This window comes from Lissotriton helveticus, chromosome 12, assembly GCF_964261635.1.
Source record: "Lissotriton helveticus chromosome 12, aLisHel1.1, whole genome shotgun sequence".
Taxonomy (NCBI): Eukaryota; Metazoa; Chordata; class Amphibia; order Caudata; family Salamandridae; genus Lissotriton; species Lissotriton helveticus.
This window is the reverse complement of record NC_136073.1, coordinates 473923836-473951666: the sequence shown is the minus strand read 5'-3', so window position 1 is coordinate 473951666 and position 27831 is coordinate 473923836. Positions and strand designations below refer to the sequence as shown.

The 27831-nt window shown below is 47.5% G+C and overlaps 1 protein-coding gene across 1 annotated transcript in view; it reads left to right on the top strand.

The window, feature by feature from the left end:
• TENT4B (terminal nucleotidyltransferase 4B) overlaps nucleotides 1-27831 on the top strand; it is a 338706-nt gene that overhangs the window by 199144 nt on the left and 111731 nt on the right. Inside the window, exons 6-7 of the mRNA XM_078670099.1 lie at nucleotides 14399-14527; nucleotides 16467-16680. Coding sequence (XP_078526225.1) covers nucleotides 14399-14527; nucleotides 16467-16680 — 343 coding nt within the window. The remainder of the gene's footprint in view (nucleotides 1-14398; nucleotides 14528-16466; nucleotides 16681-27831) is intronic.

Below are 27831 nucleotides of genomic sequence, written 5' to 3'. Positions count from 1 at the left end.
CTTAATCACTAGCAGGCTCGTCGACGACATTCAAACTCGATCCACCAATCATCCTCAGTGATGGTGAGTTTTATGTGGAAGGTTGACCAAGTTATGGATCAGTTTTCGTTACCAGCAAACTGTACGTCTACGGAGGACTTGTAGACTGACAGCGTCAGCTGTCACCTCCACAGTGGTTTCAGTCTGCAACAGTTTCCTTTGCGGACACTGAGGGTCACGTTTTCTTGTTATCCTCTCTAATGCTCCACCCAGTCCATGGTCAGGTTAGTCGACGCTTGGTCCACTTGGGCTTATTACAGTGTTACTTTACCCGACTTATTAGTCGTAGCCTCCTTAGCAAGTTACGGGATCTTGTATGATTCTTTATTCTTCTATCCTCCGGTGGATGTTGACGGATTTACCCTCCTCATGTTAAGAACGGCGCTAGTGACTCTCGGGCAATCTTTTAGATCTCTGGACAGGTTCAATTTTAACATGGAGGCACAGTATGTGCATATCCTTGAATACCCCTACACGGGAGCTTCTACAATTTTTAACAAAAAGGATGGACAAAAGATGATTATCAACAAGACACTGGGCAGTAAACATTACATCTCCAAGTTTTGCAGTATCGGGTGGCGGAGTTAAGGTTGGAGGAACCCTTAGTTCCTCGCCCACAAGTCCATACTGAGATAATGGCCATACCTTTTTATAGTTGTTACTTCTGGCCCATCATATTGACCAAACTATACCGCGCCTTCCATTCTCCGCAGTACGGGGATCAAATCTTTCGGGGTGCCCGAGGACAGTTTACGCATTTTAATCCTAGAAGTTCCACCCAGTACCTGATATGCAACTGTATGATTCGACTCTAAATCGTATACAGGAGGTCATTTTTCCAGGACACTACGACTTACTTTAAAGCCCATCATGACTCCATTCCAGGTGTGATAAGGATGGCATATCTCTAAGATTTCATTTGGTCACCACTACGATTTCTATATGGAAAATTCTAATTGCAATGTCAAAAGAGCATCCTCTAGAATTTGGACAATCTCCTGTATGCTACGCCTTCATAGTGACCGCATTCGATTCATCTGCGCGAGTCATTTACAAATTGACTTATGGATACATCAGGGACCGTCGGAGTGGTTCTGAATCTAATAAGGAGTTAGGTTTTTTTCCTCTCAGATCCTCTTCAACCATGTTGTGATATCGAAGTAGTCGCAGGAATATCACGAAATGAGTACTTGTGAAACATAGTTTGATCTTCTACGAAGATCAATTGAACGCCATGTTTTGGCGGTTTTTACTTTTGTCTGGTCAGACATGTAGCGCTTTTGTCTGGTCAGACATGTAGCGCTGGATTTTTGGTCATCTCTGCGCACACATTTTTCAAAGGTTGTACCTCAAGAAAGTTTTTCAAATGTTACTGCCAGAGACCTAACAAGTGCACTCGTCCTCCAGAGTGTCAAGATTTAGGTAATAATGCTTCCTCAGCACGGGACGTGGTTACTCTATACTCTAAGTTGTATCACAGGCCTATCTTGTCAGGACTCTCGGTCCACTCCACGTGATTCTTATGTGCATTCTGGCAGCTGTTCTGTATCTGCAATACATACGCATTCATCATTTCTGAGACAGGTTTCTTTACAGAGGATCACTCTTCTTAATAAGCAATCCAGTGCACCCAAACTTCTCCAGTATTAGTGGGTGTCCTTCTGCACAGGATAACAATGCTACAGCAACTGCATAAACTTTGGTTTCACGTCTCTGATTCATTTGAAGCTCTCATTACAATCCCTCCTCGATGCGAGAGGTTTCTCTTTCTGGGGTGAATCCAAGACAGACATTTATACACAAGGTGTGTTTTTTCCCTCAAACAGGTATCACATTGCACAAGCACCATAGACACACCCCTCAGGAATTCGGGAGCACTGTTATGGGCTGAAGATCTTCGGGAAATGAGCCCTCATATGAGGTTTGGCACGTCATCCTGCAAAGCAAAGAGACATCTTCCTTACCCTCCACTTTTGTTACGCAATATTTTCGAGGAGACAACTGTATTGGCGCATAGATAATACACCTGGTATACTCTATGTCACTAAACACAAAGGGCTTGATCAGCTTTGTTGCCTCATGAAGCCGGTGATCTATGTGCATGAGCGATAGAACGCACACAACTTCCCGGCGATTCCACGTTCCTGGTACAAGACACAGTCTGGCAGGCACTCTCAGCAGGACGACAATTTCCACTCTCGAGTGAGTGTTTCCTCTACGGAATATGGATTCAACTTTCGTCACTAAGGTGCTTCCAAATCTGATCTTTTCGCGACCAAGAAGAACAGCACATTCTGGTGTTTTTTCAAGTTGGCATCACCACAAGCATTTACAGGAAAATGCGTTTCTTGTCCAACTGATCTCAATCTGATTCCATTTTCCACCGCTACCTTTGGGTCCCAGAGTTCTCCGAAAGTACAAACTGGAGTGATGTTGAGTGTCCCTCTTCACCCCTCATGGCTTCGCCAAGAATGATTTACTGGATTTCCCTTTTTTCCAGTCGGAGTACGACTCAATTCGGAGGTGTCCACCTCCGGATCTATTTCTTTCAGAGCGGCCAGGTTTATCACTCGGAACTACCATCTTTGAGGTCTCTGGCCTGCCCCTGCTTACCTTTGGTTCACCTATCTAAACATCCCTGCCGTTGGCAAGGGAGTGTTCGCCATACCAGGGACTAGATCTCCAACGCAAATGTTTTTGCGGTATCTGATATTGTTCAGTTAGAATTCATCCTCTTACTCTTAATAGCTATCAAGTTCAGGATTGCCTCATGCAATTCTACTATTACCTTAACTGGCAGCGGCTCCAGATGCCGACAAGATGGGATCACATCTCTTTCTTCCTCAAAAAATATGACTCAATCCTTCAAGAAACATTCAGATTGTTTTTTCTCCATCACTTCGTCCATTACCTTCGAGACATCTCAGTGTGGTAATAGGGCAGTTCATGTGATATCCTTTCAACTTTTCCTCAGTGATGATCTACGATGACTTAGAAAGGTGTCATTTTCTTTTTCTTGGCTTTAACAGTCCTCTATTAGAGTCAGTTGGGTTCAGATCTTTCGATTCTTTAGCCTTTTTTCATACAGTTCTCTATAACTCTATGGTGGTGTGAGTTACTCGGGAGTTCATACTTACTCGCCTCCGGAATTTCTTTCGGATCGAGCCTGTAAATTCGACTGCATCTTTACCTCCACCACTATCAACAAACTGGTTGTTTCCAGACACTTGATAATAGAAGAGGTTTCAAATGTTCTGTTTACAAGGGATAGTTCGGTTTTTCGCTGATCTGATCAATTTATTTCTGAGGTACGATTGGTTACAACCCAACAGGGTCTAGGCGAACAGTTGCATTATTGATCTTTTGCTCCGATCGATATTTTGCCATGCACAACTCGAACAGCCTTGCTAGCTGCCCCTAGTACGCACTCTACCAGGCCAATGTCTTCCTCAACTGCTCTGTTTGATGGAGTTCTTCTCCAGCATCTCGGCAGAGCGACAACCTAGGTTAGCAGCCTTGTTTTCTCCAATCACTACTGTTTGTGGCAGCCAGTAAGACCAAGGTTTCCATGTGTCCAGCACTTCTATGTATTCTTTTCAGCTAAGGTGAGCCTCTGTTCCCACCTCCTTTTTTCCTGCAGTCAGACGCTTCTCTTCCGTTTTCAAGAGTGCACATTCTTCACTAGTTGCATTTTATCATGTTCCAGGCTATGTTAAGACATTTTATATATATATATATATATAATTCATATAATGTGCACAGTTTGACAAGCTGGGTTACTATGGCGTCTGCCTAGCAAGGATATTTACTGCTATCTACTCTGATTCAGGCATGTGAATCTATGAAAGACACCCCTAATACTGGAGAAGAACAATAGTTACTTACCTGTAATCTGTGGTTCTCCAGTATTGGTGTCTTTCATAGATTCACATGCACCCGCCCACCTCCCCTTCAGAGGCTCTTAGCATACTTTGGTTTACTATCACTCCGTGCGACAAAATCTGACAGCCTGAGCCTCTGGGGGGAACCTTCTGGTGGGTGCTGTCGCCTGATTGGCTGCAGTTTGGGCTACACAAAATGACAGAGATAGTCACTAATGTGGAAGTTTTTTCTTCTGTAGCTTGGCTACTTTACTTCCTGGTTTGTTTTTTATTGGTATTTACTATGTATTTATAGCATATTATTGCTTTTTTATATACCGTGGGACTCCCACTCCGACGACGGGGAATGATTCAGGCATGTGAATCTATGAAAGACACCAATACTGGAGAACCACAGATTACAGGTAAGTAACTATTGTTCTTCCTGTGTAGCATTTACAAGGGCTACATTATTAAATTGTTCCCCTTCTAGAATACTGATACCTTTATCTCTCCTCAAGGGGGGGCATCCTTGAATCTTATTTCAAGTGATCGCTTTCTGGGCTTTAAAGTTTGTTTGTAGTTTAATTTCCTCCAGTGACTCTAAGTCCTTAGAAAAGTCCTACGGTTAAAGCAGGAACATGTTGTGCTCCTTTATGCACTAGCCTGGGCATTCTAATTCTGAAGTATTGGGGTGTCTTTCATAGATTCACATGCTTGAATATTCCCCGTCGTCGGAGTGGGAGTCCCACGGTAAATAAAATAGCAATAATATACTAAATATATATATATAAACATATATACATATACATATATATAATCAGAAGAAAAAACGTGAAATATGTATAGAAAAAAATGCATAACCTGCCTACCCAAAATTCTACATAGGAATGCATGGGGAAGGAAAAGACCATATGCAGCCTATCCATGTCATTATGTTGGTCCAAACGGCAGCCAATCAGGCGACAGCAGCCCTCTAGAACCTTCTCCTCAGAGCTCGGCACCTCAGATTTTCTACCGCACGTCGTGTGTAAGGGAGTCTCCCTGAGCTCTGCTCAGTTTCCTCTTCTCTTCAGGTTTTTCCTGTTTCTACAACATGTCTACAAGTAAGAAGTCTCTTTTCAGAGCCTGTTCATCCTGTGGAAAGCTAAGACTTTTTTCTAAGGACCCACACAGTAAGTGTATTTACTGTCTTTACCCGGACCATGAGGTGGGGAGCTGTAAGTTCTGTAGAACATTCTCCACAAAGACTTTAAAAGACAGAGAAGGCCGTTTACTCCTCTGGCTTCAGAGACTGAAGGATAAAGATAATGTACTTTCTGATGCTGAAAGTCTTATTTCCGGCCATTCAAAAGCAGCTTCCAAGCGTGGTAGTGTGCAATAGGTGCCTTCTCCATTTTAAAAAAAGAAGAGGATGTCTCTCTCCTTGGCCCCTGCGGTGTCTTCACCACTTCCTACCACTTCTGGGCCCACGAGACCTGGCTCTCAGGCTCCTGCTGCATCTTCAAGTATTTCTGTGAAGAAAACTGATTTTCCGTCGACGACGGTGTCGTCTACAGTACCGATGAGGAGGAACAGTATGGCCAACATGATGAAGTTCAGACTCACATACCAGCTGCAATGTTGCCATTGTCAATGATTTCAAGCCTCCAAAATATGTTGGATAACTATAATCGGCGTTTCCCGCCAACACCACAAGTGTCTACTGTCCCATCTGTTTTGACCCCGATTACGGAGCCGTCAACTGCTCCTTCAGAACCTTCACCGCCTGCTACCATTCAGAGACACACATCGATTCAGGTTCACTCAACTTTGTATCCTGATGATGACAACGAGAACCCTCCAGAGCAAGAGGATGGAGAAGTTACAGATGTGGATGGTGATGATCAGATGGCGGAGTGGGATGACTATCGGGCACAGACACCATCCCCATCTCAAGTGACGCCAGGGGATTCTCCTCCGGTGGATATTGCAAGCTTCCATCAATTGATGGATAGAGCGGCTCAGCGTTTCAAGTTGCCACGAGTCCAAAGAGAGGAAGATTGCTTCCTTTGTGACTTCAAGAACCAACCATTTAAACAGATTCATACTGTCCCAATTATAGATTTCATCTTGGCTGAAGGGGTGAAACTCATGAAGACGCCAAACTCTTTACCGGCACAATTTACAAGGTTAGAGAAGAAATATAAGGCGCCGGCAGGATCTCCGGCATGCCTTACTGCCCAGCCGAAGCCTGATTCTGTTGTTACACAGGCAGCTCAGAGGGGATCACGGAACCCTGCATCTACTAACACAGCTCCTCCGGACCATGAGGGACGGCGCCTTGATGCTATAGGGCGTAAGTTTTCATCAATGTCTTCCACTACTGTGCGAGTGGCTATTGCTATGGCCATTTTGGGTCGATATGACCGTCAAGTTTGGGCAGATATGTCCGCCTATGTGGCATTACTTCCGGATGCTTCCAAGGCGGAAGCGTTGCAGCTTCTTCAGGAAGGTGAAAGAACATCCGAAGAATTGATTGATTTGTGCAGTGGATGTGGCCTGCACTAGATTTCGACAACTCACTGGAGCGGCCGTCTTATGTCTGCAAGGTTGGTTGCGCTCGACCTCTTTCCGTCAGGAAGTTCAAGCAAAAATTCTTGATATGCCATATGATGGCGAATCAATCTTTGGAGCGCACATTGACGAAGCGTTGCAATCTATAAAGAAGGACACGGACACTGCACGTGCCTTGGGTGCTCTTCAATTTAAGAAACAGCCCTTTCGAGGTGCTCGAGGACGAGGCACCAATTCCAATTTTCGGGGAGGAAGCAATCAATAGCGCTCCTATAACCAAGGCAACCAGCGTTTCTCCGGAAACCGTCAACAGTCTTCTCGTCAGCAACCGGCCAAGACCTATAGAGGAAAGTCCACTTACAGGGGATCTTCCAATAAACGACAATGACTTGCCTTTAACTCTGCAAATTGGAGGTCGAATCTCTCTGTTTGGTTCTCAATGGTCCTCCATCACCACGGACCGTTGGGTGCTCGACATTGTAGAAAAAGGCCATGCATTGGAATTCGTCGAAATACCTCCTCCAACACCACCTTCCGGGCCGTCTCCTCCGCACCTCAAGGAACTTTTCCATCAGGTTCGCCTTCTGATTCAGAAGGGTGCAGTGGAAGTGGTGCCAAAGTCTCAAAGAGGGAAGGGGTTTTATTCCCGTTTTTTCTTAATCGTCAAGAAGAACGGGGAATGGAGACCCATATTGGACTTGAGAGCGCTCAATCAATATCTCAAGAATCAATCCTTCCGCATGCTAACGCTTACAGAAATCTTTCGTTTGCTCTGTCGGAGATTTCATGGCGACTATCGACCTCCGAGACGCCTACTTCCATGTCCCAATACTCCCAGGTCATCGGAAGTTCCTACGATTCAAGGTGGGGCAACAGCATTTCCAGTTCAGAGTCCTGCCATTTGGCCTCCGTTCCGCCCCTCGAGTCTTTACCAAGATATTGGCTCCGGTCATGGCCTTTCTTCGCCTCCAAGGTGTCCAGATATTCCCATATCTCGACGGTTGCCTCCTGAAGTCGCAGTCCCGCTAACAACTGCTGCACCATACCTCCATTTGTCAGAGGGTGTTTCGTTCCTTGGGTCTGTCTCTCAACCTGGGAAAGTCCCATTGCACCCTGCAACTTGCAAGGATTTCCTAGGAGCCACACTAGACACCACGCTGGCAAAGGCGTTCGTATCCCTTGAACGTCAACAGAGGATTCTTCGTCTAGTGTTTCTTCTACTGTCAAAACAGTACGTTTCAGTTCGACTGTTGAAGACCTTTCTAGGGATAGCATCTTCGTGCATCGCTCTCATCCCACATTGCAGACTACGGGCACGTCCTATTCAAGAGGAATTAGACTGACAGTGGCGTCAGATCACCGGATCCTTCAACGATCTGATTTGTGTCACGACTCGCATGAGAGCAGCGCTCAAATGGTGGACACAGCCATTGCATCTTGCAGCAGGGATGTCGTTCCTATCAAACACCCCAGATCTTACACTCACCACGGACGCGTCTCTGGAGGGATGGTGGCGCACCTCCAAGACCGGTCTATAAAAGGAAAATGGACTCTACATCAGAAAGCCTGGCACATCAACAAATTGGAGCTCATGGCTATTTTCCTAGCGCTGAATTCGTTTCAACCCGTGCTGCAAGGAGAGTCTGTCCTTATACAAACAGAACATCAACCTGCATGCACTACATAAACAAGCAGGGCGGAACGAAATCTCCGGTACTGTCTCGCCTGGCACAGGCAATTTGGGACTGGTCACTCAATCACCAAATCACGATCACCACAGTTCCATCTCCCGGGGTTATCCAACCTCCTGGCAGATTCCCTAAGCAGATCCCGATCATCAACCCACGAGTGGGAGCTACATCAACCAACACACGACATGATCTTTCGTCGCTGGGGTCGCCCGGCACTGGATCTCTTTGCAACACCTGAGAACCGCAAATGCCCAGCTTACGCAAGTTGGCATCCCCACAAAGGGTTACAGGGCAATGCCCTTTTGATGAACTGGTCAAATCTGTTTGCTTACGCCTTTCCTCCAATCCCTCTGGTACCGCGAGTGCTTTGGAAGATACGGAGAGAACCCTGCCACATCCTTCTCATTGCTCCCAGGTGGCCACGACAGGCATGGTTCTCGGAGTTGCTCCTTCTGTCCCAATGCGAGCCCATCCTTCTTCATCCTCGGATGGATCTTCTTTCCATGGACAGGGGTCTCATCTACCATCCGACCCCTCTTCTCTGAGCTTATCAGCCTGGAACCTGAACACTGTGAATTTGCACATCTAACCATTCCTCAAGAATGTCGAGACATCCTTGCTCAGGCCAGAGCTCCTTCAACTATAAAGACTTACAAGTTGAAATGGAAACGTTTCTGCCATTGGTGTGCTGCTGCTGCTGGTGTGCATCCCTTGCGTGCAACGCCCGCTCAGCTCCTCCCTTTCTTCTTTCAGTTAGCTCAGTCAGGATTGTCTCATGCTACTTTGCGAGTTTTTCTGGCGGCAATTTCACGCTTCCGCCACGATGGCTCCACCTCCCTCTGTTCCTCTAGGATAATACGCCAATTTGTTAAGGGACTATTTCGTAAATTTCCACCAATTCGGCGCCCTCCTCCTGCGTGGCGCCTCCACATTGTTTTAACACGATTAATGAATGCACCATTTGAACCAATACATAGAGCTGACCTCAAGTACATCACCTGGAAGGTTGCGCTTCTTCTTGCATTGACGTCTTCGCGTCGAGTGAGTGACATTCATGCATTCACGATCAAACCACCATTTCTTCAGTTTCAGTCGGATTGTGTGCTGCTACGCACTAACCCTACTTTTCTTCCTAAAGTACCTTCAGATTTCCACATCAATGAACCTGTTATTCTGAAGACTTTCTTTGCTAACCCGCAGTCTCCTGCGGAACGACGCTTGCATTCCTTAGACATTAAACGGCGCTTGAAGTTCTACATCAGCAGAACGGCCCAGTTCCGCAAATCTGACCAACTCTTCGTAGCCTATGGCCGCTTTCACAAGGGACGTCCATTCACCAAACCTACAATAGCCCCCTGGGTGTCTTTGGCTATTGCGTTCTGCCATCAAAAAGCAGGTAAACCTTTGCAGTCTTCAGTGAGGGCCCATTCCACCAGATCCATGGCGTCCTCTACTGCACTTTTTGCCGGTGTCCCGCTGCATCAGATTTGCAGAGCAGCCAAGTGGTCCAGCAGGCACACGTTCACGAAACACTACTGTCTGGGTGCCATGAAATGAATGAAAGTGGGTTTTATAGAGCGCAATACTACCCGAAGGCCTCGTAGCGCTAAGGTTGCTTACTTCTGGGGGGATTGCAGATCTATGTGGAAAAAAGAAAAGTTTTAAGGATTTTTCGAAATTTTAAAAGGTTGGGCTCATTCCGTAGCGAAAAGGGTAAAGAGTTCCAGGTAGCAGCCGCATTGAGGGAGAAGGAGCGTCTGCCCCACCTGGCCCGTTTAATTTTACGTGTTGTTGCCAGAAAAGCTGTGCTTGAACGCAATGATCTCTGGGGATGGTAAGGAGTGGCTAAGGAGCAGATCATTGCGGGAGCATTTTTCCACATGGCCTTATGCATGATGCACATCGCTTTAAATTTTACTCTGGCTTGGATGGGCAGCCAGTATAAGTTTCTCAAGGCAGTAGTGCCTGAATGACTACGGGAGAGGCCTAGCAGTAGACGTGCTGCTGCGTTCTGTGTGACTTGCAGTGTTTTAAGTGTGCTACTCGGTGCACCCAGATATAGGGCATTCCCGTAGTCAAGGCGGGACAGGATAATGGCCTGGACCAATATCCTGCGAGCCTGAAAAGGGAGAAGAGGTAGAATTTTCCGCAGCATGCGCATCAGCCCGAAGCAAGTGGCGGACAATATAGTGGCTTGCTGATTGAAGGTAAGGGTGTTGTCTAGCCACATGCCCAAGCTTTTAATTTGTTTTTTTGGTTCTGGGGGGGGGGGGGGCCATACAGGGTGGCCAAGATAAAGTGGGGCTGGGGTGGGCTGAGTTCCCCAGGAACATAAGTTCCATTTTATTCCCATTAAGTTTTAAATGGGAGGAGGCCATCCAGTCTGTGACTGCTACCAGGCAGCTGCTCAGGTTCGAAGGAGTGTGACCTGGCTGATTCAGAGCTAGCACCAGCTGAGTGCCATCAGCCTAGGTCACAATTTCAAAGCCAAACGGGTGAACAATCCCTGCCAATGGTTGCATATAAACGTTAAAAAGCGTGGGGCTCAGGGAGGAGCCCTGAGGCACACCTTGGTTAAGAGGCCAGGTTTTGGAATGGATGTCACCCTCCACCATCTGGAATGTTCTGTTTTCCAGAAAAGATTGTAGCCATAAGATGGCGCTTCCCGTCACTCCAAATTGTTTTAATCGGGAGAGGAGGATGTTACTGTTCACGGTATCAAAGGCGGCACTTAAGTCTAACAGCATTATTGCTGTGGTGCCGCCTTGATCCATGTGCCTGCGGGCTAATTCAGTCACAGTCAGTAGTGCCGCTTCTGTCCCCAATTTGGGGCGAAATCCAGCTTGAGAATCGTGCCATGAATGAAGGGGATACCGCAGTAGGTGAAGCTGTGCTTCGTAATCTTTTTCAACAAGGTGAGCCTCTGTTCTACCCTCCTCCTATTAGTTTCCAAATGCTTATTGACTGTTTGATATATATATATATATATATATATATGTGCTCCAGGCATATAATTTTCAGTCTTTTGTTATGCATTGTGACTATGAAAACTTTCCTTGGTACTGACTGCTATCTATTCTATATTCAAGCATGTGAATCTATGAAAGACACCCCAATACTGGAGAAGAACAATTGTTACTTACCTGTAAACAGGTGGTTCTCCTGTATTGGTGTCTTTCATAGATTCACATGCGACCCTCCCTCCTCCCCTCAGAGGCTCTCTTCTACTCACAGACTCTTTGGTCACTCTTGTGCTCGAACATCTGAGGTGCTGAGCTCGGAGGAGAAGGTTCTAGAGGGCTGCTGTCACCTGATTGGCTGCAGTTTGGACCAACATAATGACAAGGATAGGCTGCATATGGTCTTTTCCTTCCCCATGTAGAATTTTGGGTAGGCAGGTTATGCCTTTTTTTCTATACATATTTCAGGGTTTTTCTTCTGATTGTACATATGTTTATATATATATATATATATATATATAGTATATTATTGCTATTTTGTTTACCGTGGGACTCCCACTCCGACGACGGGGAATATTCAAGCATGTGAATCTATGAAAGACCAAAGACCAAAAACGATAAGTCTGCCCTATATGTTTTAATTAAAGGCTCATAAAGAGTCCAACAATTTTCATAAGCACAAAGATGAGCTCACTGGTATTTATGGCCGCCACATTTTAATTCTTCACACATCATTTGAAAAAATATATCATTTTATTTTCATTTGTCAGGATATCAGTGTTATTCAATAAATATGACAAAACATCATTCAAAGATATACAAATCACAAAAATGTCATCGCAATATAAAAAATTACAATACAAAAACCCCAAAATACCCACTCATCTTTCATTCATCATCCCAGAATCATTCCACTAAGCTTGCCACACATTCCATCAATCACACCAATTAACATAACATAAATGCCTCAGTACACATGATGTAATAATATACTGAGGTTGTCCTGTGGAATCCTCTCAGCAACTAGCTGGGGAAACAAGATGGTAATAGCAGGACAGAAGATCACCACGCCGACGCGCGTTTCAGTGACAGGCCTGATCTACAGCCGCACCTTCGTCAGGGCATGTAAACGATAGGGAGTGGAGGGGACAATATATCAAAGAGGCGGCCACTCTCAAATTCGAGTTGCGCACAACGCTATCTCGTATACTTCTAAGGACGGTGTTTTGCAGGAGTTACAACTTTCTTAATGGAGGTACTCAGCTCTAGGAGGATACACGCAATCAAAAACCAACTGGTGGTTTTCAAAAACAGAAGACGGGGAAGGCAGTAAAACAGCTACAAGTGCATGATTTCACGATGTGGAAATGAATACATGGACCGACCCTCCAGATGTAATTTCGTAAGTCAAATTTGCATCTTTCAGTCACAAAGTTTCATGGCTAATAAATAACCGGCATGGTTGGGCCTCCGCACTTCTGGCGTCTCGAGGCTCTGGAAAATAAACACGGAAGGTTTCCGTCAGGTTTCAGAAGAATCCCCCCGGAAGTGGCCGTTAACGTTCAGCTATTCCGAATCTATGAAAGACACCAATACTGGAGAACCACCTGTTTACAGGTAAGTAACAATTGTTCTTCTCTCTGTGCTCCTTGGAATTTCATGGGTGCGGTGCCTCTCTTGCTGTGCATGCCAGGTCTTTGGAGGTTCACAAATTTCTTTCTCTAGGCATCCCGACCTCCTCCAAAGCCACTGCTCCCTTCAACAGTGCCATACAGTGCTTCTGGGTTAACTGTCTATTCTAGTGTAGTGGAGGGAAGGTTTTGTCTTTATGTATGCTAGGACTACCCAAATCCGATTTGCTTCTCCTTTTTGCATCTCAGGAAATTTTATCCTCAAGTAACACACATGTAGACATCTGCTGCTTATTGAGCCATGCGGTTCTGACAAGGATACCAAAATCAGAGTCTGAAATTTTAAATTGGAGCCATGGATAAAGTGAGCTTTGTTAAAGATTGACAAAGCTAGAGAACCTTTCTTTAGTGGGGTGAGATGCTGGACTGTCATTGGGCTAGTATTGAGTCCAACACGAACTAGGGTTTGGACCAAAGAGGAGAATTTCGGTCTTATCTGGGTTACATTGCAAGAGGTTATCTCTGAGCCAGCCCAGTATTGCCCTCATATAAGCAAGGAAAGGTTCCTTTGCAGTGTCCATGAAAACATTAGCTGTGTGACATACACATAGGAAATAATATTGATACTGAATGATTCCACCAGAGAGGTGAGCGGGGACAAATTGATGTTAAACAACGTAGGACTTAATGCTGATCCCTGGGGTGCTCTGCATTTAAGGGGTTTTGCTTTGGAAAAGTGTGGCTTCATCCTCACTGACTGTTCTCTGGCTGTTAGGAAGGAATTTAGACATTTCAGGGCCATTCCACCCAATCCTGTACTTGCCAAATGTTGAAGCAGATAGTTGTGTGAGACCGTGTCAAATGCTGTTGACTGTGTTAATAGAATGAGGGCAGAGTTTTGGTGCCGATCCAGTAACCATTTCGAGCACGCAGTGATTTCCAGTAGGGCGGTTTCAGTGCTATGACATGCACGGAAACCGATTGGGAAGAATGAAGGAGATTGTGAGTGTCCAGTTCAATGTTGTCCCGCAGTGTGCTATGAGCATTAATTAAGCATATGACTGATATGTTTACTTAACTGAATAGCAAAATGGTCTGCTTTCTCAGGAACACTGCAGACATAATTAATGTCCCTGCTCTCTGCTTGCTACTGCTTGCTAGTTCTCTTAGTTACTTCATTGTCATGTGATTATGCCAGACTTTCTAAGAAGGGAGTCTGATACAGCCCTGCCGAATTCAAGAAGCTTTTAGCTTGTTGCTTGCTTCTGTGCAGTGAGGAAATCGTAATGCTGAGCACCTAGAGTCGTAAATATATTTGTAGCTCTCTCGCCATGGTCTCTGTCCCTCGGAAAATTTCAGTGCAAGCCTCAGCTCAGTTATGCTGGTAAATGACCACCCCAACTATAAAGCCTCTTCCTCTACAATGTGCACCAGCAAATATCTACCCCTGAACCAGATATATAATTAGTTTATGGTATGTAAAGCCAATGCACACACTAATATATTGTATTGTGTAATGTAGCTTGTACTGTCAATCAGGCATGCATGTTAAAAAAAATATCTATTTCTTGTTTTCCGCAAGCAAGGATAGATCACTCTCAACTGTGTCATCTTGTTTAGTTGCAAGATAGTTTATTTACATTTCTTACCTCTTTATTTAGAAGTATCCTGTGCTGCCATATTTGGTTCTAGTTCTGAAGCAATTCCTCTTGCAGAGAGATCTTAATGAAGTCTTCACTGGTGGAATTGGCTCGTATAGTCTTTTTTTGATGGCTGTTAGTTTCTTACAGGTAAGCACTAGTGTATGTTATAAGCATTATACGCCACCTTAATAAATGTGCCAATCATAGATGTGACAGGTTTATGGAACATAATGGCAGTATTAACAGGGGTGTGGAATTTAATAACCCATCTACTTGTCCATGGGGCAGGTTGCTTCATAAATCTACTGGTCCTGTAACAAAATCCACTAGTCTGTTGGTGCTGTGTAGTGCGGCAACAAATTATGGCAGCAATCTCATTATATAAGAGCTCTGATCTAGCCTCTCTGATTATGCCAGGGCTCATACCATAGTAGTCTTTGCATATCTTTATGTTGCCACGGTTCTGCAGATCTACATACTGGGGCTGAAGCTAGTGGTAAGCAATAGGTCCAGGATTAGAATGCCCTTTTGAGTCGGTGCAAACCTACTAACTTGCATGTTTTAAGGATTTTCAACAACTCTTCTCTAATCTTTTCCCATACAGAGAAATGTTAGCAATGTACTCCCAACAATGGCAGATGTAAACCTTCTTCCAGAGTTGGGAAAAAAAGTGGTTGGAGGGAAAGTGAATTTGCAAACACTCAGGTTTTCGCATGAGCAAATTTACACAGGCATATTTGCTCATGCTAAAATGCAGTTCACAAATATTTTCAAGTATTATTTCTTGTCCTAATTCTGTAAATCCTCGGGAATTCACAAAAGCCGCATAGCTGCATATAACTGCAATTAATGCAAGGACATATACCATGGGTGCACTTTTGAGCCTTTCTTTAACAACTGGGCCCCTAATTTGGTCTCGCGTTGACCATGACCTTTTGCGTTTATTAAAATTCTGTCTCGATCTCTGTGTCGGCTGGCTTCACTGTGAGTGACAGCATTCTACTCTTTCACAAGGAGCATATTGGCACACACACTAGTTTTGTTCAGCGCCAGTAACTACTGTGGCAGTGTGCTTTTCGAGACCAAAAACAATTTTTGCTTTTGCCAATGTTTGTTATAATGGTGAGGGCCCGGTAGCTGCCACACCAATAAGATTTTACAAAAACCATGACAAAACAATTCACACATTGACATAACTAAAAAGATGACCACCAATTTCAGACCTACTGGCTTTGCCAATGCTTGTTTCTTTTTGTTTCCCATAATCTTATGGAAACTCGTTACACTGATTTTCCATTATGAATATTTTTGGGAAATACTAGTATGCATAAACTCATGTTACTAAATGATGCTGTACAGAAATGGTACCTGAAATTTTACAGTAATTTAGCTATAAAAAAAAATTCTTGCTTTCATTTTTTTGATGAACATTTTATTTTTAAAGCCAAGAATCCTCAATCTTGCTTTCAAGCTTCAGCAAATATTTGCATCAAATCAGAGAGTATTCTGGGAGCATTAAAAATAGCCTCATATTATAAACTTTGAAAACGTGTGTACACATTTCTGTACTGGAACCACTGTTAGTATTGCAGTCAGCTCGTACAACATTTACTTAGAGCGCTCACCCTAATAATAAACACTTTTAGAACAGGATTAACATATGGACACAAATATTTCCTCAACTGCAGACAGTGCCCTTCCCTGATCCATAATGTGGTAATGCAAACAGGCAGCCAAAGGGTTTGTGCTGCAGGGGGTTGGGCCTACTTGTTCCAAGGACAAAATGCAGATAAAAACTTGCTGCCCTTGTCCCTAAACAATACGTCCTGGGCGTCGGGCTATTGGAATTCCACATCCCTGTGTTAATGACATGTAAGCCGCAGTTGCTACAAATAATTCAGTGAGCTTGCGTGTGTGTGACATTTTAGTAAAATTGGGATTGCTTCACTTTAGCATATTTTTCAGTAAACGCACCATAGATTAAGAATTGTGGAGTTTGCCCTTGAGGGAAAGGGTGGGAGGTCTCGGGACGGAATGTAGACACAATTGTTCCCTTCATTGATGCTGTTATTTTTCTTTCTTCTAGTTACATCCAAGAGAAGACTCTTGCAGTCCTGATGCAAATTATGGTGTTCTACTCATTGAGTTTTTTGAGTTATATGGTAAACACTTTAATTATTTAAGGACAGGCATACAAATCAAGGACGGAGGCTCATATGTGGCAAAAGATGAAGTGCAGAAGAGCATGCAGAATGGTTACAGACCTTCTATGCTGTACATTGAAGATCCATTGCAGCCAGGTACAGAAGTTCACTGACTTGATGAAAGATTACAAAACTGAACTAAGCTTCTTATACAGAAGTGTTTAATTATTATTGGTTGTAACGGGCTTTCCTCTATTTTTTAACACACCTTGCTGTTACACAAGATTGCTTTAGAGTGCTTGATTTTCCTGTGCAGGAGGCAGAATGTGTACATAAAAAAAGTTCACGTCTCTGCTGCTTTGAGTTGTAGAAACATTAAAGTGCCCGAAAACATGTGTTCGAGGCATATGAGCTGCAGATTACATACCGTTGCATAGATCGCCATCACTTGGTTTTGTCCTGAAAAGTTCTTTAGAAGTCATGAGATAGGTGACTCCTCCTTTGGATCACATTTTTTCCGCCATCTGGCTCTGATGTGTTTCCTGCGCTCCGGTGTGGAACCGATTCTACTTTCGGCACGCAATCCTTCACTCGTTTTGACGGTATTGTCTCGACACGAGTCTCAACAACTTTGACGTCTTCGATTCCGGGTGTCGACGAAGGCCTTCGGACCTACCTAGGCCTTATCTTCTAGCTCATGGAAAGGACGCCATTTAAGAAGTGTCCTCAATGTGGGTCGAAGTTTCCCCACACCGATCTCCATGTGGTGTGCAACCTTTGCCTCCCACCGGAGCATGAGGGCAGGGACTATTCAGCTTGCGCCTCCTTCCGCTCCAAAAACACAATTCGAGGCCGACGAGCTCAACGGACCATGGCTCGCTCGTCATCTTCGATCCCCGACGACCTCTTTCAAGAGGGTGTCGACGTCCCAGAACAGGAGCGGGCCGAAGAAGGCGTCAGCGACTCAGAAGTCGAGGACATCACTCCGGCACAGCAGGTCGTAAGTACACACGTCGTCATCTTCGATCCCCGACGACCTCTTTCAAGAGGGTGTCGACGTCCCAGAACAGGAGCGGGCCGAAGAAGGCGTCCGCGACTCCGAAGTCGAGGACATCACTCCGGCACAGCAGGTCGTAAGTACACACGTCGACCTCGACCCTTCCTCGACACCCTCGAAAAAGGCTTTGGTCACACCTTTGCCTTTAGGCCCGGGTACACACTGAGAGACTGCTTCCCATGCCCTGCCTTCGGGCTCGGTAAAGAAGCCTACTAAGCCTTCAGGCGACTCAGGCTATAGTCAGCCTACCCCCGGTGCCGACACACACCTACCGGGTCCGAAAAAGAAGCCACCCTCTCCCTCATCCACGCCGACCGCTGCTTCGACATCCAAGAACTCTGCGCAAAAGACTGGCACTGGCTCCTCGACACTGAAGACACACTCTGAGCTGCGCAAAAAACTGCCACCAAAGGGCCCCAACTCCCATGCCTCGGAACTGAAAAAGGCCTCTGAACCGAAAAAACACGTTCCGCCGGCCAAAGACACTGCAAAAGGTCACGGTTTGAAGCCAAAAGAACCTAAAACAGCTACCGAGCCGGTGCCGAAAAAAGCACTGGAGCCAAAGACCTCGACACTGAAAGATCTGCCTTATACAGACTAAATATTTCGGCCAAATCCTACCCAAAAAATTCTTGTGAAAGATCCTACAACTGGTCAATTGGCTCTTAGCTCGAAAATGTGACCACTAGATGCGCCTGCACCGGATCATCATCCTAAAAAGAGAGACATTGCAACCTCTCCATTAAGGATCCCTTCTTCTCCTCCTCCCCCCACCACATCACTCTCCTACACCATCCCCTACTTCAGTAGAAGATGACGATGATGTGGATAACTCCTCTGATGATACAGGGGGAGGTGCTGATGAACCACTAGGGAACCCTAGTCCTCCTGACTCCCCTAACCCCTGGGATGATTACAGCACCCCAGACGTCCCTAATATTCCTCAAGATGAGATATACCCCTCCATGCCTCCCCCCCTCCCCCCCCCCCCCCCCCCCGGTACCTCACCCACCCACCCAACCTCCGAGGACACTATGGGCTTTAACCAACTTGTCCATAGGGCCGTTCAATACCATGGGGTTGACCTACACACAGACCCAGTGGAGAAAGATTTTCTCATGGACACTTAAACACCACACAAAGGTCCACTTCAATTCTATCCATGCTTAAGGGGGTCATTAAGTATGCACCAGAAGTATTTAAAGATCCAGTCAGGGCTCGAGTTCTCAACCCCCGGATGTAGGAAAACTGTAAGGCTGCCCCTACAGATCCAGTCTACATTAGAGGCCCCGCATCTGGAGAAGTGTGGCTCAATGGTTAGAGCGGCAGACCCTGATGCAGAGGTCTAGCCCGGGACCAGGGTTCAATTCCCCGCCTCGGCGGGTCTTGGGCTCAAAAATTCCACGGACCTGATAATTCTCGCCTCTGTGCCTATTCCAATCATGGGTCCCACTCTGCAACTCTGGGCAATAGCTTGCTTAATCTCCACAATGGCCCCCACAACGCTAAGGATGCCTGGCCTCCACCTGGGGGGTGCCCAGGAGTGGACACCTCACAGGGAAAGCCAGATGGGTTCCACAGCGGTATTCGTACAAGCGCCTTGAGACCCTTGCGGGTGAGTAGTGCGCTATACAAGTATCAATTTACATTTTACATTTTACACTAGACTCCCTTGTAGTCTCCAACGCGCGAAAAAGGGCCAATTCCCAAACATCAGGTGAGGCTCCTCCACCAGATAAGGAGTCTAAACTCCTTGATGCCTCTGACAAACGAACGGCGTCACAGGCAGCAAACATATGGCTCATCGCCAGGTAAACAATGTGTTCGAGGCATGTGGGCTGCTAAATTCATATCTTAGCATTAGATCGCCGCCTAGTGTTGGGCTCGGATGATTGCACATTGTTGTCCTGGAAGAGTCTTCGAAGTATCCTGAGATAGGTGGCTCCTCCCCTGGACTACAGTGCGCATGGGCATCGGCTCCATCCCCAGATTGTTTTTTTCCGCCATTGGGTTCGGATGTGGTTTCGACGTCTTACTGTCGGAACCAAGTAAAACTATCTTTTACCGGCCAAAAGGCCTCGATTTTCTTGCGTCGGTATTGTCTGCGCTCGGTCTCGAGTCTTCCGTCTCTTGAAGCCGGAATAAGCGGAGTTTTCTTCGCTTTCTAAACTTTGAGGCCTTCTCATCGCGACACGACAGCAAGCCTTTAACGGACATGGAGCGGAGCCCGTTCAAGTACTGCCCGCTCTGTGGGTCTAAGTACCCACACATCGATCTACACCCTGTGTGTAACAAGTGCCTTTCACCGGACCACGACGACGGCAAGTGCAAGGCCTGTGCACAGTTCCGCTCCAAGAAAACTCTCAAGCTCCGGCGCGCGGTGCGCTTGGAAGCTAGGCAAGCGGCCCCGGATCCGGAGAACATCTTCGGCGACCCGGAAGAAGAGGTCCAGGGTCACCTTCTACAAATCTCCCCCTCACAGTCGGAGGTCGAGGCGGATCCGGGTGACGACGACGGAGTCGCGGGTCCGGTCCTCGAGTACGTCGAAGAGGTAGGAGACGACGATGAAATTTATGGGGCCGCGGCGGACAGCTCTGCGGACGAGCTCTGCCCCGAAAGTTTCGAGGACGACCGGGACACGGGATCGCCTGTCGGCCTTACCCTGGACCCGTTGCCGCAAGCCACAGCCCCGCCTTCAGGCCCGGCTTCGGACTCACTTGCTGGGCACGATGTTTCGAAACCGAAACTGAAACCGTCGGGGTCGTCAACACCTAAAATGGCCGACCCGAAATCGAAACTGAAACCAAAGGACTCGAGTGATCCTAAGATGGCTGCCGTGCCTGTGAAGAAGTCGGTGCCCGTCACCCCGTCGGCTCCGTCGACCTCCGGTCCGCAGAAGCCGAGGAAGTCGGTCGATTCCGACGCTCCGAAATCGAAGCCGACGCCCGATGGAGGGCCCCCCAAGAAAGATAGTCGGCTCGGATCAACGGCTCCGGCGCCGTCCAAGCCCGCCAAGGTCGGCTCCAAAGAGGCTACGCCCAAGAAGTCGGCGCCCCGGCCTCAAGATTCGGAGGACCCGAAGAAGGTTTCCGCGCCCAAACCGCACAAGGCCCGCGAGGGCGTCGGATCCGAGGGACCGCTCAAAGCATCCTTGTCGGCGACAAAACCAACTGGCAGTGTACCGTCCCCTATTGCGGAGTCACTGCAGAGAATCAGGGAGAAGGCCCTTGCTCCATCGGCTCCGATGCCATCACCGCAGCCGCAAAAGGACGCTCCGGCTAAGCCTTCGGGGAAACTCCTTTTTCTCTTGCCACCTAAGGAGGCGCCGAAAGCGTTTTCGACGAAATCGGCTCCGAAGCAGGTTTCCTCACTGCCAGACCCTCTTCCACGTCGTGTACTCGAATCGGTGGACGATTCAGAGCATTTCATCGATGCTGCCACCGGCAAGCTGACCCTCTATAAACGGAAGATCACTTCGGAGCCGGTGGACCCCTACGTCATCCCGTTGAAGAAGAAGAGGGTGCCCCTTGACGCCGTAGGCCTCACGGAGCCGATTCAGCCTCCTCCAAGACGGAGCCCTACTCCCTCCCCAGAACACTCTGTGGGTGAGGAAGATGATGAGGATGAACAGTACAATTTCCCCATCGATGACCCTGATGTACAACCAGATTCATACGACGACTCTGGTGACCAAAACACCCAGGGGGCGGGCCAAGACCCGCAGACCTTTAATGCACGTGCATCCCCGACTGAGGACTCAGCAGGATTTCATGCACTAATTGAACGGGCGGCGGCCAATCATGATGTGGACATGCATGCCGACCCGGTTGAGGAAGACTTCCTTTTTGACACCTTTGCCATATCTGAGAGGACAGTAAAAACACTTCCTATGCTGAAAGGTGTTCTCAAACATGCTGGAGACATTTTTAAGGAGCCTACGAGGGCTAGAGTGGTCAACCCTCGCATTGAAAAGAAGTACAGGCCTGCTCCTGCGGACCCCGTCTACATCCGGGGACAGTTGCCACTGGACTCTCTTGTGGTTGCCAATGCCAGGAAACGTGCCAACTCCCAGACAACGGGTGAAGCTCCTCCCCCGGACAAGGAGTCCAAAGTGCTTGAGGCAGGAGGCAAAAGAGTGGCTGCACAGGCGGCAAACTTTTGGCGCATCGCAAATACACAGGCGCTCCTGGCGCGTTATGATAGGGCGCACTACGACACCCTAGAACAAATTATACAACACCTGCCCCCACAGTTCCAAGAAGGCACCAAGATGCTTATTGAGGAAGGGAAGCTAATATCAAACGCAGCCATCAAGTGTGCACTTGACGCTGCGGACACAGCTGCTAGGGCTATCAACACTAGCGTTATGCTGAGAAGACAAGCCTGGCTCCGCATCTCAGGGTTCAAGCAGGATATTCAGACGACGATTCTGAATCAGCCGGTCAATCCTGATAGTCTGTTTGGTCCGGATGTTGACACCACCTTAGAGAAGATAAAGAAGGACACGGAAACTGCTAAATCTATGGGGGCTCTGCAGTCCCAACAGTTTCGTGGCGGCAATTTTCGTCGCTCAGGTGCACGTGGAGTCACCAGAGGACAGATGGGTCAACAATCCCAGTTCTCCAAGGGTGGGGCGCAAGCCTCGTTCACTAAGCAGACCAAGGGAGGTTATAGGAACAACAGCAACAGAGGTCGCGGCAGAGGAAACAACAGCTCCCGCACCTCTACTCCGAGCAAACAGTGACTCTCTGTCACTGCCCCCCGACCACCTAACACCTGTCGGGGGGAGACTGCAGCAGTTCCTGCCCGTCTGGAGAAACATCACCACAGACAGGTGGGTGCGACAATTAGTTCAGTATGGTTATTGCCTAGAGTTGAAGTCCACTCCACCCAACATCCCACCAAGGCAAAGGCCTATGTCCGCAGAGCACTTGCACTTATTGCAGCAGGAAGTAGTGGCGATGCTGCAAAAAGGCGCAATCGAGCTCGTGCCGGTGGGGGAGGAAGGCACAGGGGTATATTCCCTGTACTTCCTTATTCCAAAGAAGGACGGTTCTCTCAGGCCCATTCTCGATCTACGTCCCCTCAACCTGTACATACTATCGGAACATTTCCACATGCTTACACTGCAGCAGATTCTTCCCTTGCTAAACCAGGGAGACTTCTTAGCAACCTTAGATCTCAAGGATGCTTATTTCCATATTCCACTACACCCGTCACACAGGAAATACCTCAGGTTCACTATTCAAGGCAGGCACTACCAGTTCAAAGTCCTACCCTTCGGAGTCACAACAGCCCCGAGGGTGTTCACCAAGTGTCTAGCGACAGTGGCGGCGCACCTCAGGAGGCGGAATATCCATGTCTACCCCTACCTAGACGACTGGCTCGTACAAGCCAAGTCGGAGCAACAGTGCGCCGCAGACATGTCGACTACAATTCGCCTGCTTCACGATCTGGGTTTCTCCCTGAACTACCCAAAATCGCATCTCCAGCCGGCACATGTCCGGCAGTTCCTGGGTGCTACGATCAACACCCTGACAGCCATGGCTCAGCCAAACCAAGTCAGAATCGACAGCATTCAGTCGCTGATCCAACGATTCAGACCACAACACTCCCTGCCAGCGAGAGTGTTCATGCAGTTGATAGGCATGATGGCCTCCTGCATCTTCATAGTCCCTCACGCACGGTTGCATATGCGCCCGCTCCAGGAGTGCTTAGCGAATCAGTGGACACAGGCTCGTGGGCAATTGACAGACCTAGTGTTGGTTACCAGTCGGGCATACGACTCTCTGCATTGGTGGACTCCACACAACCTTTGCAAGGGCCGACTGTTCCAAGAGCCTGTGCCGCAGATTATCCTGACAACGGACGCATCTCTCCAGGGATGGGGAGCTCATGTGCTCACTTACACAGTGCAGGGACTATGGACGACGCAGCAACAGAAGATGCACATCAACTATCTGGAACTGATGGCAATCTTCATGGCGCTCAAGTCCTTCATTGTACATCTGAGCAACAAGGTCGTGCTAGTCCGGACGGACAACATGACCGCGATGTACTACATTCAAAAGCAGGGAGGCACCCACTCGCCACAGCTGTCTCATCTGGCTCAGAGCATGTGGAAGTGGGCCATTCAGAGGAACATCTTCCTCATGGCAGAACACCTCCCGGGCAAGGACAATCAGATGGCGGATCTGCTCAGCAGATACAGCCATCAGATGCACGAGTGGGAGATACACCCTTCTGTTCTCCACCCGTTCTTCCAAAAGTGGGGTCATCCGGAGATAGACCTGTTCGCAACAAAGGAGAACGCAAAATGCCGACTCTTTGCCGCCAGGTTCCCTCACCCACAGTCGCAGGGGAATGCGATATGGATGAACTGGTCAGGCAAATTTGCATACGCTTTTCCGCCAGCCCCTCTAATACCGCTGGTCGCAAGAAAGCTAAGGCAGCACTCCATGACTCTCGTCCTGGTTGCTCCAACGTGGGCGCGCCAAGCTTGGTACACCACGTTCCTCGAACTCTCGGTGGTGCCGCATCAAGGACTGCGCCTCACACCCAGTCTTTTGACGCAGAACCATGGAGACATTCAGCATCCAGATCCACGACAGCTCAACCTGGCGATCTGGCTCCTGAAGTCCTAGAGTTTGGATACCTTAACCTACCTCCAGAATGCATGAGTATCATCAAGGAGGCGAGGAAACCTACTACTAGAGCATGCTATGCTGCTAAGTGGAAGCGTTTTGTCATCTACTGTACGTCCAATGACATCAACCCGCTAGATGCATCTATTCCCAACATCATCTGTTATCTGTTACATCTCTACAAGTGCAATCTGGCGTACACTTCCATTAGGATACATCTCTCGGCCATAGCGGCTTATCTTCAGAACAGGCAGCACCTCTCTGTCTTCAGGGTGCCCGCCATTAAAGCCTTCCTTGAAGGTCTGAAGAGAGTCATTCCCCCAAGAACTCCACCAGCTCCGGTGTGGAACCTCAACGTCGTTCTCACCAGACTGATGGGGCCACCATTTGAGCCACTGCACTCGTGTGAGCTCCAATTCCTTACGTGGAAAGTGGCCTTTCTGATAGCTATTACGTCTCTGAGGCGTGTCAGTGAGCTGCAAGCGCTCACCATACAAGAGCCGTTCATTCAAATTCACCCAAATAGGGTGGTGCTACGCACTAACCCTAAATTCCTTCCTAAGGTGGTGTCACAGTTTCATCTTAATCAAACTATTGACTTGCCAGCATTCTTTCAAAACCCGCAAACGGTGGCGGAAAGAATGCTCCATACCTTAGATGTGCGGAGGGCGTTGATGTACTACATAGACAGAACACAACCCTTTAGAAAGACAAAACAACTCTTTGTTGCCTTCGCACCACAACACAAAGGCAACCCAATTTCTAAAGCAGGGATAGCCAGGTGGATTGTTAAGTGCATCCAGATATGTTATCAGAAAGCCAAGCGCACTTTAACAATACCCCCCAGAGCGCACTCCACACGCAAACTGGGGGCATCCATGGCTTTCCTAGGGAACATTCCTTTAGAGGATATTTGCAGAGCAGCCACGTGGGTCACACCACATACCTTCACAAAACACTACTGTGTTGATGTGCATTCCAAGCAGCAAGCAGCTGTAGGACAGGCTGTTCTCAAGACACTTTTTCAGGTTTCTGCAGCTGGCACAGGCAACCGCCGCTGATGGAGGGACTGCTATGTATTCTATGCTAAGATATGAATTTAGCAGCCCACATGCCTCGAACTGAATATGCTACTTACCAGTATGCATCTGTTCTTGGCATGTAGGGCTGCTAACATTCATATCGCCCGCCCTCCTCCCCGGTGCCTGTCGCGGCTGCAGACATACTATTGTATTTATTCATTAGCATGGACATCCTTTACACTTTCACTCCATCTCCTGCCACAATGGCGAAAAACAATCTGGGGATGGAGCCGATGCCCATGCGCACTGTAGTCCAGGGGAGGAGCCACCTATCTCAGGATACTTCGAAGACTCTTCCAGGACAACAATGTGCAATCATCCGAGCCCAACACTAGGCGGCGATCTAATGCTAAGATATGAATGTTAGCAGCCCTACATGCCAAGAACAGATGCATACTGGTAAGTAGCATATTCATTACCCCGAAACTTTCTCCTCGCAGGAAATCGCAACGCGGTCGTTACCACGACCGCCTTGTGATTTCGCATACCATTACTCCGCAACGCCTTGCGGAAGGGGTGGGGGGTGGGGGGGCATGTTGGATTTAAAATCCAACACCTTCCCTTTTGTCCGCACGGACTGGAGTTGGAATAGTCAATTATACTACTCCAACATCCAGCGCCCTCTTACAAAAGGATGCAATAGAACCAGTTCCCATGCACCAACAAAACAAGGGAGTGTATTCCCTGTACTTTCTTATCCCAAAGGAAGACTGCTCTCTAAGGCCTATTCTAGGCCTCAGACCCCTAAACATATACATACAGTCAGACCATTTCCACATGGTCACACTTCAACAGGTCCTTCCTCTCCTTTCACAAAACGACTTCCTTGCTACCCTAGATCTCAAGGACGCTACTTCCATGTTCCCATTCACACCGCTCACAGGAAGTATCTAAGGTTTGTAATAGATGGTCAGCACCATCAATTCAAAGTACTCCCATTCGGAGTCACAACAGCACCACAAGTGATTACCAAGTGCCTAGCAGTAGTGGAAGCACACTTAAGAAGACAGCACATTCATGTATTTTCATATCTAGACGACTGGCTCAAAAGCCAGCTCATACAGCCAGTGTGTACAACACACTCATGCCACTATCAAACTTCAACACGACCTGGGGTTCACAGTAAAGCACACCAAGTCCCATCTGCAACTGTCCAACATATAACAGTAACTCGGTGCCACAATAAACACCTCCAAAGCGCTAGCTTATCCCTCTCCTGTAAGAATAGCGAACATGCAAGCTTTTCTTTCAAAATTTCAACCAGAACACTCCCTTCCATCTCGAGTGTTCATGCAACTCATAGGGACGATGGCCTCTTGCATATTCATAGTGCCTCGTGAAAGACTCCAGATGCGTCCTCTTCAAGAGTGCTTAGCACGACAATGGAACCAGGCTCAAGGTCAGTTAACAGATCTAGTGTTGGTGGACAGTCGCACTCACGGTTCTCTGCAGTGGTGGAACACCAAAAACCTTTCAACGGACGACCGTTCCTAGATCCAGGTCCTCGGATAGTCTTGACAGCGGACGCATCGCTCTCCGGCTGGGGAGCTCACCTACTGCAACACACCATGCAGGGCAGGTGGACACCACAACAAAATTTACTCCACATCAACCACCTGGAGTTACAAGCAATATTCCTAGCCTTGAACGCATTCCAAAAGCAAATATCGGGCAAGACTGTATTAGTCTGCACGGACAATATGACAGCCATGTACTACATACAGAAAAAAGGCGGAACACACACTCTGCAACTCTCTCAGCTAGCACAGAGCCTATGGCGGTGGGCGATACCTCAGAACATTTTCCTCTTAGCCCAACGTGATACAGGGGCACAAAACACCATGGCAGATCTGTTAAGCCGCCAGACACAACAGATCCACGAGTGGGAACTTCATCCACAAGTTCTTTAACCATTCTTTCAGATGTGGGGACAACCTCAGATAGACCTCTTTGCCACCCACGAAAACGCCAAATGCCCAAGCATCGCTGCCAGATATCCACCCCCACTGGCCAAAGGCAATGCGATATGGATGAACTGGTCAGGCAGATTTGCGTACGCTTTTCCACCTCTCCCACTCATTCCACTAGTAGTGCGCAAACTACAGCAAACATTCCCTAACTCTCATTCTAGTTGCTCCAACTTAGGCCAGACAACCGTGGTACACCACATTGCTGGAACCTTCCGTAGTACCACACCAAAAGCTATACCTCTCCATGCCTCTTAACCCAGAACCATGGAGAGATCAGACGCCCAGACCCAGCTCAGCTCAACCTTGCGATCTGGCTCCTGAGGTCCTAGAATTTGGTTACCTTAACCTTCCTCCTGACTGCATGAACGTCATTAAAGAAGCTAGACGTCCAACCACTAGAGCGTGCTATGCAGCCAAGTGGAAACGCTTTGTAATATATTGTCACAACAACAATATTAATCCCCTAGATATGTCTATTCAACACATCATAGGCTACTTGCTACACCTCCAAAGATGTAACTTAGCCTACAAGTCTTTTAGACTGCATCTTGCTG